Consider the following 15,278-nt stretch of genomic DNA (forward strand, 5'->3'; position numbering starts at 1 on the left):
TGCGGTTTGTTTCACATCAAAGGATCACTTACCTAAACCTTTTCCATTTCTTTTTAGCTTTGACCAACAGTGTAGCAACAGTCTGCAACCCTACGGATGTGAATTGTTTGGATGATAGCTTTCCTCCACTGGGCAACACACCCCGTGGACAAGTAAATCATGTGCCTGTTGTAACGGAAGAGTTACTCACCCTGCCTAGCAATGGGGAAAGTGATTGTTTTAATTTATTTGAGACTGGATTTTATCACTCGGAGCTAAACCCTATGAACATGTGCAGTGAAGAATCAGAAAGGCCAGCAAAGAGATTGAAAATGGGCATTGCTGTCCCTGAATCCTTTATGAATGAGGTTTCTGTAAATAATTTGGGTGTGGACTTTGAAAATCACACACATCACATCACCAGTGCCAAAATGGCAGTCTCTGTGGCTGACTTTGGCAGTCTGTCTGCCAACGAGACCAATGGTTTCATCAGTGCCCACACTCTGCATCAGCACGCTGCTCTTCACTCCGAGTGACACAAGGAGCCCAGAGACAGTGGGTGTGCAGTACCAGTAAACTTGAGGGGAGCTATCAGGTTTGCATAGTCTTTCACTGGAAGTTTGAACCTTTTTCACTATGACATCAGTGATGTCAGTATGTATAGAACTATATCTTGATTTATCAAGAGTATTTTCATTTTTCAATCCATAAATGTGGAAATGAACTATGATCAGCAGAGTTGGGAACTAAGATTGAACTCTGTGGTGCAGCTTTAAGCTCTGCTTCTCTCTTCCTCATCCCCTAGTACCTCTTCCCCTCTCCCTTATTTTTTCTATTCTTTTCTGTTCCCCACTGCCCCCACACCCAATTTTAAAACCTGTAGACAAGAGGCCACCAGCTCAAAACCAGCACAGATGTTCTGAACTGAATGGTTGGGCTTCTTTTCGTGTAAATTCCTTTTGCCGTAATGGATGCAGTGGAATAACAATGTTTACAGGTACCAATCCCAGTCCCTGCTCAATGTAGCATTTTTTTGGTTTTTGTTTTCTTTATTAATAAAAGCAGGGGTAGGTTTCTTTAAACTGCACAAACATGCAAGGATTTTTTAAAAATGGAAACTTCTCTCATGTTATTCAACTAGAGCACTTCAGTTTACAAAACAGCAAATACATCTTTATGGAAGCCAGCACGAATGAGGAACCGCGTGCAAATTATGAAGACTCTTGCTTGGATCCTGTTTAAAAATTCTAGACCAGGGCTACCTTACACAGAGTTGGTTATTTTACTGCCGGGAGATTTCTGTGTAATTTCATTTACTGGCTAAAAATTTGGCATTCAAAGATGTGGTATTCATATGGGGTTTTGTCCACCGTTGTAAAGATTGTAATCTTAAACCATACCGGTCACTGATAATTTATTTTATCCTGAGGCAGTTGACTTGCAGAGGCACAGTCTACAAAGCCTAGGATGTTGCCACTCAATGGTTTACATTTTGGGACACCTCTTAAGTTTGTAGCACTGCAGTTCAAAGTGTTAATATTTAGAGGGACTTCTAGATTTTATGCACAATGCAGTAGAACCTTGAAGTATATTTTAAGCTATTTGGTTTAGATTAAGCAGTTGGCAAGAAAAATGTGAGTGCCTACCTGAAGTAGAATGGTACGTTACCACTTTTAAGTTTTAAAAAGTGATAGACGTTCAGATGCATCTCAAACTTGGTTTTATTTTTATTCCAAACATTGTGAATGAGAAGCCATTGTCAAAAACATTGGCCATTTTTGCTGTATGGACATGCATCTTTAAGTTATAAGGTAAATCAGACAATATGTAATACAGTATTAGGATATAATAAGCTTTGCTTTTATAGTACAGTTAAAACAATTACCTTTTATTTGCACCGTCTTAACTAATATTTTTGATTTTTACTAGTCGTGTCGCTTTGCAAAAACATTGTTTGGCTGCATTGCTAATATTGTAAATCGCTTCAAGGTTGTGCTGATGAGTAGATAGGATGTAGTGGTCTTAGAAATTGAAAGGGAGGGTATTTATTATACAAACTGTGAACTGCAATGACATCCTTAGTTTTGGATGATGTGTATTCTTTTTTTCTTTGCAGCATTTTAATGAAGATTGCTTTGAAGTGTTTACGCAGTAGCACATTTACTATAAAATTTAGTTTAGCACAGTGGACAAAAGTAGTTAAATTAATAACTTAAAATCAGTCTCTAATTTATACATCTAAAGTCTAGCATTCCTGTAGCACACAGTAAATAATGGGTAGCCTGGGCTCTGTGTTGCTTTCTCATATTTGTATCCAAGTTATCAGCTTCTTATTGCTGTGTTGTTGTGCTAAACTTTGAACCTTATTTCTTTTGTTAAAAAAATCAATATTTTCTATTATTTAGTAAGATACTGGCCATAATCTTCCATTGTTATAATTTTAATTTTCACTCTGGGTTTACAGTGGCTGGTCTGTATAAATAATTTACACAAAGATGACTGAATGCTAATACCAGTTGCACTTAAATGAACATGCCCATTCTCATTAGCTGATGCAGTAATATATTCAGTTTATCTATGCATTGCTGGGATCTTGATATAAGATGGAAACAGTGTTTCTTATCTAAAGTTTCGATTATCAGCAAGTTGAATGGACACTTTAGTTATTTAAATATTTTTGACCAAAATCCAGAAAATGATATGAGAGAAAAATAAATTCCAGCTAGTTTAATAGATTTTTAAATGCCAATCTGTTTTTAGCCTCTTAGAGAGTGCTAGCTAGCTGGTAACGTTTACTTTTAATTCCTTGTTAAAATGAGGCAATAATTTGCAAGATTTTTGTATATATGTGTAAATCCTTCATATCTTTTTAGATCTAACTCAATATTTTCTGACTACTTCTGTCATGTATAATACCATTTTGTGCATGCTTGATGTGACATTCATAATTGTACCACTATGACTTTATTCATGTAAAATAGCTATTTATTGAACTTTCTTTTAAAAGCTGGGTTTACTGGTTTTTTTTTCCTCTCCGTTTAAGCATCTTAACAGAGAATTTGTTACTGTTTATTAAAAGAATTGCGTTTCAAAGCATGAAAATATCTGATTTACGATCATATGAAGAAATAACACATTTATTATCAAGTGTTAAAAGCACAATTCTTATAACAAACTGTGATAAATTCTTTTTTTTTTCCTTTTGCCGCATTATTTTCATATGAACAAACCAAAAATTCATGGTGAGCAGTTGCAGTGTTGGCTGATGTATCTTTTATGTACAGGGAATTTGAAGAGGACAGTGGATTCATTTAGAAGTGTAATTGGTGCTGTGATTATAGCAATACTTTACTTTTGTTAGTCATATTTCATCTTTTCCATGCTAGCTTTTTAAATGTTTAGTTTTCCTCTTGTCATGGTCAACTGCTGAATTACTTGAAAGATGTAGAATACTGTTTTAAAAATACTAAAGTCTGTACAATTAGGTCAAAGAATTGTGCAATCGTTTCCTTTTTAATTTTTAAAATTGAGGGTCATAAATATTTGAGAACGTCAGATCTAATAGAGCGTAGTGATACTATTTAATTTAACCAAAGTCTCTAGTAAATACTTCAACTTTGAATGTAAACTAACAAATAAACCTGACCACCAAGGAGATTGTTTGCCCAGAGTTTCAAAGCACATTGTCTACAAATGGAAATTGAAATAATTTATAAAAAATATTGACATTACTATGTTTTTTAAAAAGTTCCTAATTTTTTCACTAAAAGGAGGAAACTATTAGTTTTATTGTTAAATATGGTAGATATTAATATTCCTCTTAGATGACCAGTGGCTTCAGTTGTCCCAGTTTGAAATAAGTACCCTGTGAGTATGAGATAAATTAGTGACAATCAGAACAAGTTTTAGTATCCGATGTTCAAGAGGAAGTTGCTATTGTTGCATTGATTTTAATATTTGTACATAAACACTGATTTTTTTGAGCATTATTTTGTATTTGTTGTACTTTAATACCTGGTGTACAGTTCCAGAAATAAAAATCTGGAAATCTTTTTTTTCTTGGTTCGTGTGAATGAATATTTGCCAAAATTTTTTTTAACAAATCCTAAGCTACACCAAAATAGGTGGATTATACCAGTTTTAAATTGATTTTAGATGCAGTAAATAAGTATTTGATAGGTAAGTAATAAAATCAGTAGATAAATTTTTCTTAAATTCCCTGTAATAGTTTTCCATCTATAATAAAATTCTGATTATCCCAAAGCAAGGATTTTAGTTTAATTCAGAAAACATTTGATGAATGTCTCATGTTTCAAACACTGTTCTAGGCAAATGTGCCTTTTTGTAAAACATAGTATCTGAAATTTGATCAGATATGAATGATAGGCAGACTAGTATTTATGATTGACTACTCTCCCTTATCTAAACTATTCAGTTTCATCAACTCAAATCTTTCCTAAGCTTTCATATTTTCAAGCCATAGATCTCATTTAGCCTAATTTCTCATGTATATCCCTGTATTTCATTTGCTCTGACTAGAGCTTTCTCTAGCTCCATTTTTTTTTTTTTTTTAAAGTATTAGGGATTGAACTCAGGGGCACTCAACCACTGAGCCACACTGAGTTGCTTAAGTGCCTCCCCATTGCAGAGGCTGGCTTTGAACCCGAGATCCTCCTGTCTCAGCCTCTCGAGCCACTGGTGATTACAGGCATGTGCCATAGTTCCATTCTTAAAATGCCCTTACCTACCAGCTGGGCACAGTGGTACAATGCAGTTATCAGATTACACATAACAGATTTTGTACAAGGTCAAGAAAGGGACAAATGAAGGCAAACACCTCTACTATGCCTTGGTTACTTGTCTAGAAGTACATTCTTTCATTCTTAGACACCAAAGGGCTTTCCTGTGAGAGATTTGTGGTCCATGCATGCACAGAGCACCACAAGTATTTAGAACACAGCCAAAAATGCTGTCAAGTGCTATAAGAGAGCTACATGGGATTTCAGGAGAAGCCCTGTGAAAGCAGAATAATCTCCAGTAACTTCTAGGGACATCATGGCCAAGATATTCCTAACTGGCTTCTCTGTTTCCACTTCTGGAATTTCCTAATTGTGTCTCTACTGTAATATGAGCTTTCTGGTCATAAGTGCTATTCAAAAAAATGGGGAAGTGGAATGGGGAATGCTGGATGGGAGTAGGGTGTTGTGAATTTCATTAAGGTGGTTAGATAAGCCTCACTGAGAATGTGACAGAAAGGGAGAGAAAGAACTACAAGACTATCTGGGGGAAGGTCTCTGCAGGCACAGTACAATTTCCCTGAGAAAGGTACAAGGAGTAGCTAGGAGGCGGGTGTGGCTGGGATGGAATGAGTGGGGAAGAACAGATGAAATTTGAGATAATAAGCAGCTAGATCATGTATGTGAAGGACTTCAGCATTTACTCTTAGATGAGTTTTGAATAGGAGTGTGTCAAAAACCTGACTTTGATTTAAAATAATCACTCTTGGAGATTTCTGTGAGGGGCAGGAGTGGAAAAAGGGAAACCAAAAGGAAGCCATTGAAATTGCAATAAACTAGTGAGTAAAGCTGGTAAGCACAGCAGTGAAGGTGGTCAGAATCTGATTATACAGTTTCCATGAGGATTTGCGGGGATCAATAAATATCCTCTTTCCTACCCAAGTTTGGAATTGATAGTTTGAACAGGAGTTAGGTGGATGAAGATCAAAGTAACATTACTAATAAAAATCAGGCAGGTGGCCTCAGAGCTGCAACTGTACAGACTTACATTTTTTTCTCCACAAAGAAAGAGCTGGAGAAGTGGGCTATGGGTGCCTAGTTCTCCAGAAGACACTCAGAAAACTGGTCTCTAATGAGTGGAAAGAAGCTAGAAGCATTACTAAAGGAAGCCCTACACAGAACTATGAGCCATGCAGAAGAGAGAGATTCCTAACAACTATCCTTTACTTGTATTCTCAGGCTGAAATATCTCTTGCACACTGCCGGAAATTTGTGTGTGTGTGTGTGTGTGTGTGTGTGTGTGTGTGTGTGTGTGTGTGGAATTTTTCAATAAGAAAATAAATAATGACCTTACATTTCCCCTTACTCAGCTGAAACAACCTTTAAAATTACACATGTACACACCAATTTACTTATAGCAACCAAAGGTATGTTTTACTTTATCCTATAAAAATAAATGTTTTTACAAAAGTTTGTAAACATTAACAGTACTACAAGAATTGCTGATGCCTGGCTAAATTTTATAAACCATCACAGAGGTATACAAAATAAATACAAGAAAAATTGAAACTACAAGTCCAAGTAGTTTTAATAAGTTATTGTGTATTTAGGTGAAAATCGATTAAAACTCAAATTGCATTACAAGTTTGAAATTGTAATGAAGCAAATAACTTTTACCATTGAAAATGGAACGTAAATATATATTAATAGAAACATACTCCATTAGATTTCAAAATATTTGTTCTACAGGTAGAACTCAGAGAAGTGATTAACAAAAATACACTTAGATTTAATAGCTAAGTAAAAAACCTAATTTCTAACTCGCCAAGTTAGCTGACAATTGTGTAGTAGTTTGAAAAAAGCTCTTCTCCTTGCTCAATATCCCTAAGTGCAATAAGAACAACACATCGAAGTGGGCTGAAAAGAGAAAAATAAGCAAAAAAAAAAAAAAAGTATTAATAAGTATGTTCACATTTTTATAACTTTCTCTCAGATTCCTTACATTTTAGTTTATATATTCAATTTGCCTGAGGAAATAGTGCTTTTCCTGATGCAGGTATTCTAAAATAGAGTATGTCTGTTCTATAACATTTAGGACCACAAATCAGTAAGTTTATACAACCAACCAACTCTTCTGAAATTGTTTCTATGGGTCTCTAAAACTGGTATCACATAAAGGATTTTAATCCTTTTTAAAAAAAGATTACAGTTAGCCATTCTTTTATTAATTTGTATCTCATATTCTCAAAAACAAAAAACATAACTGGAAACTTTTAAAATACTTTCTTTCTGAAACAACAAGATGCTTATATGCCTTCAAACCTCCTGGAGTATAAGGCTAAGAAAACCTAATTATTAAACACTAATATACACATGTAAAGACATAAAGTTATTAAATTTTAAGTATAGTGAACAGTCCAAGTTTTCAACATCATTCACTGTGAAAGGACAATTTAATAGGTCCCATATAGCTGGATGTGATGACACATGCCTGGAATCTCAACTGTTCTCCTGTAATCCCAGCTACTCACCTGCGATCCCAGCTATTCTGATGGATGAGGCAAGAGGATTAAAGAAAGTTCAAGACCAGCCTGAGCAATTTAGTGAGACCCTGTCTCAAAATAAAATTCTAAAAAAAGAGATGGGGATGTAGTTCAGTGGTAGAGAACTTGTGCATGAGGCCCTGGGTTCAAGTCTCCCGTAACACACACACACACATACACACACACACACAGGTCTCATATAAAATAAAGGTTGTTAGCAACTCAGTGAAGTGACAAAGAATATATCTTTTGGGCTGGGGCTGTAGCTCAGTGGCAGAGCACCTGCCAAGCACGTGTCAAGCACTGGGTTCGATCCTTAGCACCACATATAAATAGAATAAACACACGCTGACCATCTACAACTACACACACACACACACAAAAAAGAACTCTTAGCTCTCCAGATTATTTATATTTAAAATTGTTAAACTTGAGTATTCCCACTTAATAGAAAATAAATGTTACTCTAAAAATATGTCTTCTAAATATAGCCTTTTTTTCACAATTAGATTTAATTGTGAAATAAAGAAAGGAAACAATAGTGTAATTTGGCCCTTTTCTTCAGGTAGTAACTTTTTTCTATGGTAGAGCAAATGATGCTTAAAAAGATTAAAGTAAAAATATATTTGAAGGGCTGGGGATGTGGCTCAAGCGGTAGCGCGCTTGCCTGGCATGCACGCGGCACTGGGTTCCATCCTCAGCACCACATATAAATAAAATATAGATGTTGTGTCCACCCAAAACTAAAGAATAAATATTAAAAAAAATTCTCTTTCTTTCTCTAAAAAAATAATATATATATAATATATATATATATATTTGAAGATTTTGTGGGTAGGAAAATAACAAAATCACTTGAAAATAACAAAATACCTCTAGGGATAAGACCTGTAAAGTACTGCATAATTACTCTTATGATTATGAGTAAAATGGATAATAAAAAACAGAATGAGGGGCTGGGGTTGTGGCTCAGCAGTGGAATGCTCACCTAGCACGTATGAGACGCTGGGTTGGATCCTCAGCACAACATAAAAATAAATAAATAAAATAAAGGAATTGTGTCCAACTACAACTAAAAAAAAAAAAAGGAGAATGAACTAAGTTAAAGAAAAGTTTTTACTTTTATATAAGCCTACATTAACACACTAAGGTGTCGTGAACATAAAAATATCAATTACATATATATGTGTGTGTGTGGGCAATGGGGAGTATTGGGATTGAACTCAGGGGCATTCAACCACTGAACCACATTCCCAGCCCTATTTTGCATTTTGAGACAGGGTCTTACTGAGTTGCTTAGCTGAGGCTGGCTTTGAACTTGTGATCCTCCTGTCTCAGCCTTCCAAACTGCTGGGATTATAGGCATGTGTCACTGCGCCCAGCATCTGTATATATTTTTGATATAGATAATTTATGTATAATGTATATGTGTGTGTATATTTATTATATATATATATATATTATATATATATATATACACACACACATATATATGTATATATATTTTGGGGGGGGTAGTGGTGGTAGGGATCAAATCCAGAGCCTCACACATGCTAGCAAATGCTTTACTACTAAGCTACATCTCCAGTCCTTTACTTTTCACTAAAATATTCTACCCCAAATTCTTTATAGCTTTTTCTTATAAATTATACTTAAGTACAGTAAAAGAAAGAAAATAGAAAATGCTCTTAGAATACTAACCTTTGTTTTTCATAACTGTAAGCAATGTTTGGAAGATACTGCTTCAGTTCTACAGGGAAAACTGCAGGCACATCAAATTCCTGATAACAGACATTAGCTGCTCTGTCTAGGAACAGGCACATATTTTTGAGAAACAGCCATCCATGCATGATACAAGCTCAGGGAAAACTGTATTGATTAATGATATCCAATGTATGGTTTTCAAAATTATTGGAACATGCTCAAAATAATAATTACTATTATGTTTCAGGCACTGTTAGATTTTACATGTATATCTAATATATATGAACAAATAATATATAAAATAAATATTGAAAAAGGAGTGAATAAATAATATAATGGAAATAAAATAAAAATTTTTAAAGCATATATATTTATATCTTATATGTAAACCTATATAATATTTATGTGTTTTACTGTTTACTTTTAAAATATCATGAAATAAACACTCAAAATAGTTAATGGTTAAACAAAGAAGTCAGGCTCTGAGTTCATGTCTCCCATACACCAAAGTCTACATGCTAGTTGTAGCCAGAAAATTAAGTCTTAAAAAAAGTGATTCATAAATTTAGCAACAAAAGGGGGATATAGGTCTAGTGATAAGGCTATATCAACAGTGATAAAATAATCTCTAAATTAACTATTCAAAAAATGCTAAAATAATAATGATCAAAGGGTTATAGTCAATTGTCTATGTTCACTGAAAAATCAGAACAAAAATCATAAATTAAAGATTTCCAAATAATGTATATCATTATTTCCCCAAATTCTCTCTGTGATATCTTCTCTTAAAAACAGTTATATTTGGGGCCAGGGTTGTGGCTCAGTGGTAGAGCGCTTGCCTAGCATGTGTGAAACACTGGGTTCCTTCCCCGGCACCACATAAAAACAAATAGAAAAAAGGTATTGTGTCCATCTACAGTTAAAAAAAATATATTTAAAAAAGAAAAGTCATATTTGCTTAAGGACTTTGAATAGCAGTAACGCCACAAATGCCTTTGGTACTCGTCATCTGGCAAAGAATTAGCCATTGCTGTACCTTGTCTCATAGCCCCATGATGTGAAATTACCATTTGAACAATTGTTGACATACTGTCCGATGGCCAGTGGATTATGAATTTCTGATGTTAGCCATGTACTATCACTCATTTTTAAAGGTCCAAGTCGATCTCTTCCATTACAAGATCTGAAACAGGTGAAAGCATCAGCTAAGGAACTCTTGTATCTTCAAATAAAATACCAAATTAATACTACAACTAAACAAGTGGAATTTCTCTGTTAAAAATGGTTGTCAAGACACTTGAGTAGCTACATAGTAGTCACCTAAATAGATTTTCATTTAAAGTACAAATACTGTAGGTTATAATTATGCCAGTAACTGTGGTTCTTTATCCTATAATTACATTTGAATATGGGCATCACCTACCTGTACACAACCTTTGATATCCCTTTGTCATTTCCATCAATGAGTACCCCATCCAGGCATCTAAAAATGAATGGATTTCCAATGGACTGGAAAAAGATTGGCTCATACTTTTGATATACTGTACCTATTATACAATAAAATAAAGACATATTATAGCAACATGTAAAAATCATAAAAATCCTGAGCAGGAACATGAACATAAGACAGAAAATTTTGTTTTAATTTCTCCATCACATTCTCTTTGGTTATTTTCCCTCTTTAAAGAGACTGCACTCAATGACAGGCGGAGCACAGAACCAACAGTCCACACCTCAGAACAAAAATATAACTATCTTGCTTAATTAGAAATATGAACTGTTACATATTAGATTCAGTTTTACAAAGTCCTATATAAATATATATTTTAAAGTAGAATGGGACTTGATATCTACTAAAGGGTATTTTAAGAAATACAGTTTGCTAATAAATAATGTAGACATATACAGGAATAAAAGAATCTGACATTCAGGCTTTTTCTCCTCTTACTGGCAAAAGAGGAAAGGAGGCTGGGGGTGTTGGCACATGCCTATAGTCCCAGTGGCTCAGGAGGCTGAGGCAGAAGGATGATGAATTCAAATCCAGCCTCAGCAACTTAGCAAGGTCCTAAGCAACTCAGTGAGACCCTGTCTCTAATAAAGTATTTTAAAAAAAAGGGGGGGGCTGGGGATGTGGCTCAGTGGTTAAGTACCCCTAAGTTCAATCCCCAGTAAAACCCACTGCAAAAAAAAAAAAAGAGTAAAGGAGAAAATTAATATTTACTGAATATTTCCTATGTGCCAGTCACATTAATCTATTAAATTTATTTTACTATTAATTTGTTGACCTATTCTGTTGAATCTTTACAGCTGGGTTAGTTGTACAGGAGGAAACTGAGACTTGTGTGTTTAGGGATATAAAGTAAGAAAATAATAGAATGACTTTTTAAAAACATAAGTCTAACTCAAATATTCACACACACATTTTCACTATATATACCAAATAAGAGAAAGTTAGTTTAACAAATAACATATTCTACTGATCATTCTAATCAATAATGTTTTGCAAAGAAGCTGCTTTATTTGTATACTTCACAGGTATAAACAGTAGGAAAGTCTTTATTCAGTGATTTGTGAGTTTGAATTCTTTTGTTTTAACTTATATAGTTACCAACTAAGTCAAATTGCGTTATTCTCTAATGCTTTCTAAATAACTTGTCAAAGTGGGCCATACTGTGTTTTAAATTTAAACACTGATTAGAAAGATTTCATTAAGGGGCTGGGGATGTGGCTCAAGTGGTAGCGTGATCGCCTAGCATGCGTGAGGCACTGGGTTCAATTCTCAGCACCATATAAAATAAAATAAAGATATTGTGTCCACCTAAAACTAAAAATAAACATTAAAAAAAGATTTCTTTAAAATAAAAATAATTTATCTCAACAGATACTCCAGGACACTTTCTAAAACATACAACATAATTTATGAATAGTTAACTACCAAATTAGAATTTTAAAAATAAATGGAAATCTTTCCAGTTCAACCCCCTACTCTAAGTATTACAGGGCTAGATATTTGCTGAACTTTTATGCATTGATCTGTAAGAAACTCTTGGCAGTACTAGTTGAGCTGTTACCAGGATACATAGATACAACTGCGCCTTTTGGTACCAATCCTTTAGTAACGAAGACACCTCTTCCCGCAGAAATCAGTGAGCTAGTTGCTCGAGCAACACTGAAACCCAATGTCTTATAAAGAATTTCTTCTGGTTTAAAGATATTTTGCTGTTGATGTTTGTTTTCAAGTAGATTCACCCTTTGATACTGAACTGCCAGCAGGTCTTGATATTTTGACTTAACGGGTTCTGGAAGGATAGTCAAGATATCTGATTGTTTATGGAAATCATTTAAGAATAGTGCCTGGAAAACTTTCAGTAATGTTCCTAGGACATCTTCATCTGAGATAATTTTGTCTTTGGATTCCTCTGGAACATATCGAAGAGTCCTGAAAATGGGAAAAGTTTCATTCACTACCCTTCAACTGACAGAAGCCAGACTGACTTTACTTCTAAATTACTGGCCTTAATGAACTACAAGCTTATTCTCATGTGTGTAAAGAGCATGCAACTGAAGTCAAAAAGAATTGTTTGGGGGCGGGGGGTAGCTCTAGTTACCTAACTCCAATAAAAGTAGTCAATATTTATGACAGGCCCATTCTGTGTCACAGGCTTTTGGGTCCTTATTCCATCTTTACAGTCAAAGTAACTGAAGCTTGGAGATGTTAGGGAACTTTCCCAACATCTACCGAGAGTGCAGAGTCAGAAACAGAAATGTAGCTCAGCTTTTTTTCCTCATTATACCCAATAGCCATTTGGATATTATAAGAATCGTTGCACTGCAACTGCTTTTTACTCAGGCTTGTAGTTTCAAAAACAAACTTTATATCATTTGTCCTACTCCCTCCAGGAGTACACGCTTTAATGACATCACTTTTATTTCCACAACTGTATTGTTTCTTGTACTAATTGTACTTTTACTTCTGAAGAAAAATGTATCAAATCTGGTCTCACCATTCTATAGGAATGATGCACCTGAATTCATGCTTCTGTAGTATTAATCTTTGGGAAAGCTCCTCCGTTCGCCAGTTTTTCAGAAACTGGCCTTCGGTTACCAGTCTGCCTATTTGGGTGAGCGCGGTGCTTGCTTCTTGCAGCTCACCAGGACGATCTTAATACCAGCCACCACACTGACCCCATTAAGACTGACCCCCATCATAAACCCAACACTTCGTCGTGTCTTCGGCTGCTTCGTGCATTTGTTGATGCGTTAGCTACTCCAAGCTGGTTACCCTTACAGTCAGCTGCGTTGTTTTCACCCCATAAATTACTAATACGGAGAATTCAAAATAACCTGGGCTTTTCTGAATTTCAAGCAATCTAACCATCCCCGGGCGGAGAAAAGGCCAGCAAGCACTCTGACTAGGTAAAGACTTTTTAAGTTTCTAATTTTGTCCAAATACAGCATTCCGGCAAGCTCGCACCAGAAAAGAATACGCGCTACCACAGTCGCGGACCACGCCAGCCTTGCAGACCTCGCAGGCCTAGCAACGCGGCGCCCACCGGGAAAGAGGTGACCTGCCCCGCCCTCCTAAGGCCAGCGCCCGCGGCAGACCTCCAGCCCGCCAAGGACGCCAATTAGCCTCAGCCTCGCTCGCAGCAGGCCCCGCCCACCTCGGCCCCGCCCACCCAGGCTCCGCCCTTCTCAATCCCCTACGGGTGACCTCAACTCCGCCCTCCTCGGCCTGCCTGCCTTCTGCTTCGCACCCGGCCTCAGGCTCGGCCCCGCTGGCCAGCCAGCCCTAGGCCCTTCGGTTGCCTCGGCTTCTTCAGGCTCAGGCTCCTCCCGCTTGAGACCCGGCGGCCCTAGTGGCGCCGCGGGCGGAAGGAAGACGTCTGGTCCGGCAGCCCCGCTCTCTCACCTCGGGTTGTGGCTTAAGTTCAGCGCGATCCAGGGAACGAAGCGGTACTTGTAACGGCGCCATCGCTGCCACAGGCCCCGCAGCAGGCGGCCCGTCATGGCTACCCGCTGGCGCCGTGACGGGGACCGCGCGGGAGAGGCGGGTCGAGGTCTCGGGTCCGCCCGGCCTGGGGAGGAGCGGGGTGCGCTGTCCCGCCCTCCAGGTCTCCGTCCTCGGCGTCCCTGGCACCGCCTGGTTCCTCTCGCCCGCTCGCTTCGGCCCATTGACTGACCCAGCTCACTGAATCAATCGCGTGGAGCTGGAGGGGGACCTGTTCCCCTTTCCTTTCTCCAACCATTGTGTTTTTTCGTTCGTAAACACGCACACTAGACCTGATTGTGCGCAAAGGTCACAGGGCTCCAAGGGGCTTCTGCCCTGGAGGAAGGCGTGCGAGGAGTGGGCTCCTGGTTTCTTTCTCACGGACTGTCCAGCTGGTCCTGGCTGCTGATCTCGCCGAGCATTTGTGCTCTGTTCCGCAAGCTCTTGTCCACTCTGCTCTTATTCTCTCCTCTCTCCGTTGCCTCTTAGCAGTAGCCTGAGTCTCCCTGAACCAGTTTCCGTGGTACCGCAGACCTCAGATCCTTCCATCCCAGCCAACTCGTTACCGCAAAGTGATCAATGTGGGAATTTCGCGAGTATATGAACTTAACTAATGGGACAAAATGTGATGATGCCTGTTTTCACTCTAGTTTTTCTCTTCATTCTCCCAAAAACCTGAAGGCAAATCTACATAGACAAATTGTTTTTTTAAAGCAGCTTTAGTTGGCATTCGAATAACTGCACGTTTAAAAGGATCAGTTTGATAAATTTTTGACACATACATCTGTGAAATTATCACCACAATCAAGATAATGAGCATATCCATTATACCCAAAAGATCCCCCATGACCTATAAGCCCTTCTTCCAGCCCCTCTTTCCAAACTCCAAGCAACCATTGATCTGTTTTGTGTCACTAGATTAGTTTGATAATGATGCATTATCCTTTTAATATGTCCTTGGGTTCATTTGGTAAAATTTTGTTTAGAAGTTTTGATTTGTTGTTGTTGTTTTTCTTGGCTTGCACATTCAATTTATTTTTTATTCATTTATTTAATTTTTATTTAACAAATACTTATTTTTTTGCATTTTTATTTTTTAAATACACGACAGCAGTGGAAAGCATTACAATTCTTATTACACATATAAGGCACAATTTTTCATATCTCTGTATATAAAGTATGTTTACAGCAATTTATTCCTTTATACATGTACTTTTTTTGCATTACAATTCTTAATACACATATATACCACAATTTCTTTTGTATTTTTTTTGTAATGCCTTTTTTTCAGGTTTGGTATTTAGAATAATATTTACCAAATAATGG

General features: G+C 36.9%; 2 protein-coding genes across 6 annotated transcripts in view; one reads left to right on the top strand and one right to left on the bottom strand.

Moving 5' to 3' along the window:
* Positions 1 to 4,032, top strand: part of Mier3 (MIER family member 3) — a 30,832-nt gene extending 26,800 nt beyond the window's left edge. For all 3 annotated transcript variants that reach the window (XM_078016328.1, XM_005319612.5, XM_005319613.5), the window contains exon 13: positions 58 to 4,032. In XM_078016328.1, the coding sequence (XP_077872454.1) occupies positions 58 to 515 (458 nt within the window). In that variant the 3' untranslated portion in view covers positions 516 to 4,032. The remainder of the gene's footprint in view (positions 1 to 57) is intronic.
* A 2,265-nt stretch (positions 4,033 to 6,297) lies between these two features.
* On the bottom strand, positions 6,298 to 14,037 carry Setd9 (SET domain containing 9). 3 transcript variants are annotated; one of them, XR_005727710.2, is made up of 6 exons: positions 13,875 to 14,036; positions 12,034 to 12,401; positions 10,386 to 10,509; positions 9,999 to 10,145; positions 8,960 to 9,065; positions 6,298 to 6,632 (listed from the first exon to the last, which is right to left on the bottom strand). XR_005727710.2 is itself a non-coding variant. In XM_005319614.5 (6 exons), exons 1-6 carry the CDS (start codon positions 13,970 to 13,972, stop codon positions 6,545 to 6,547), a joined length of 900 nt encoding a protein of 299 aa, XP_005319671.1. In that variant the 5' UTR covers positions 13,973 to 14,033; the 3' UTR covers positions 6,298 to 6,544. The 3 variants fall into 3 exon arrangements, 2 of the variants coding, with proteins under 2 accessions (XP_005319671.1, XP_021578187.1); XM_005319614.5 differs by having other exon boundaries at positions 10,030 to 10,145; positions 13,875 to 14,033; XM_021722512.3 differs by lacking the exon at positions 8,960 to 9,065 and having other exon boundaries at positions 10,030 to 10,145; positions 13,875 to 14,037.
* Positions 14,038 to 15,278: the final 1,241 nt, after the last annotated feature.

This window comes from Ictidomys tridecemlineatus, chromosome 1 (genome assembly GCF_052094955.1).
Source record: "Ictidomys tridecemlineatus isolate mIctTri1 chromosome 1, mIctTri1.hap1, whole genome shotgun sequence".
NCBI classification, from domain to species: Eukaryota; Metazoa; Chordata; class Mammalia; order Rodentia; family Sciuridae; genus Ictidomys; species Ictidomys tridecemlineatus.

Coding starts and splice junctions, on each gene's coding strand:
- Setd9 (XM_005319614.5), bottom strand. CDS start 13,972: ATGACGGGCCGCCTGCTGCGGGGCCTGTGGCAGCGATGGCGCCGTTAC. Junction 10,510..12,033: donor AGTTGTATCTATGTATCCTG/GTAACAGCTCAA, acceptor ATTGTATAATAG/GTACAGTATATCAAAAGTAT. Junction 10,146..10,385: donor ATATCAAAGGTTGTGTACAG/GTAGGTGATGCC, acceptor CACCTGTTTCAG/ATCTTGTAATGGAAGAGATC.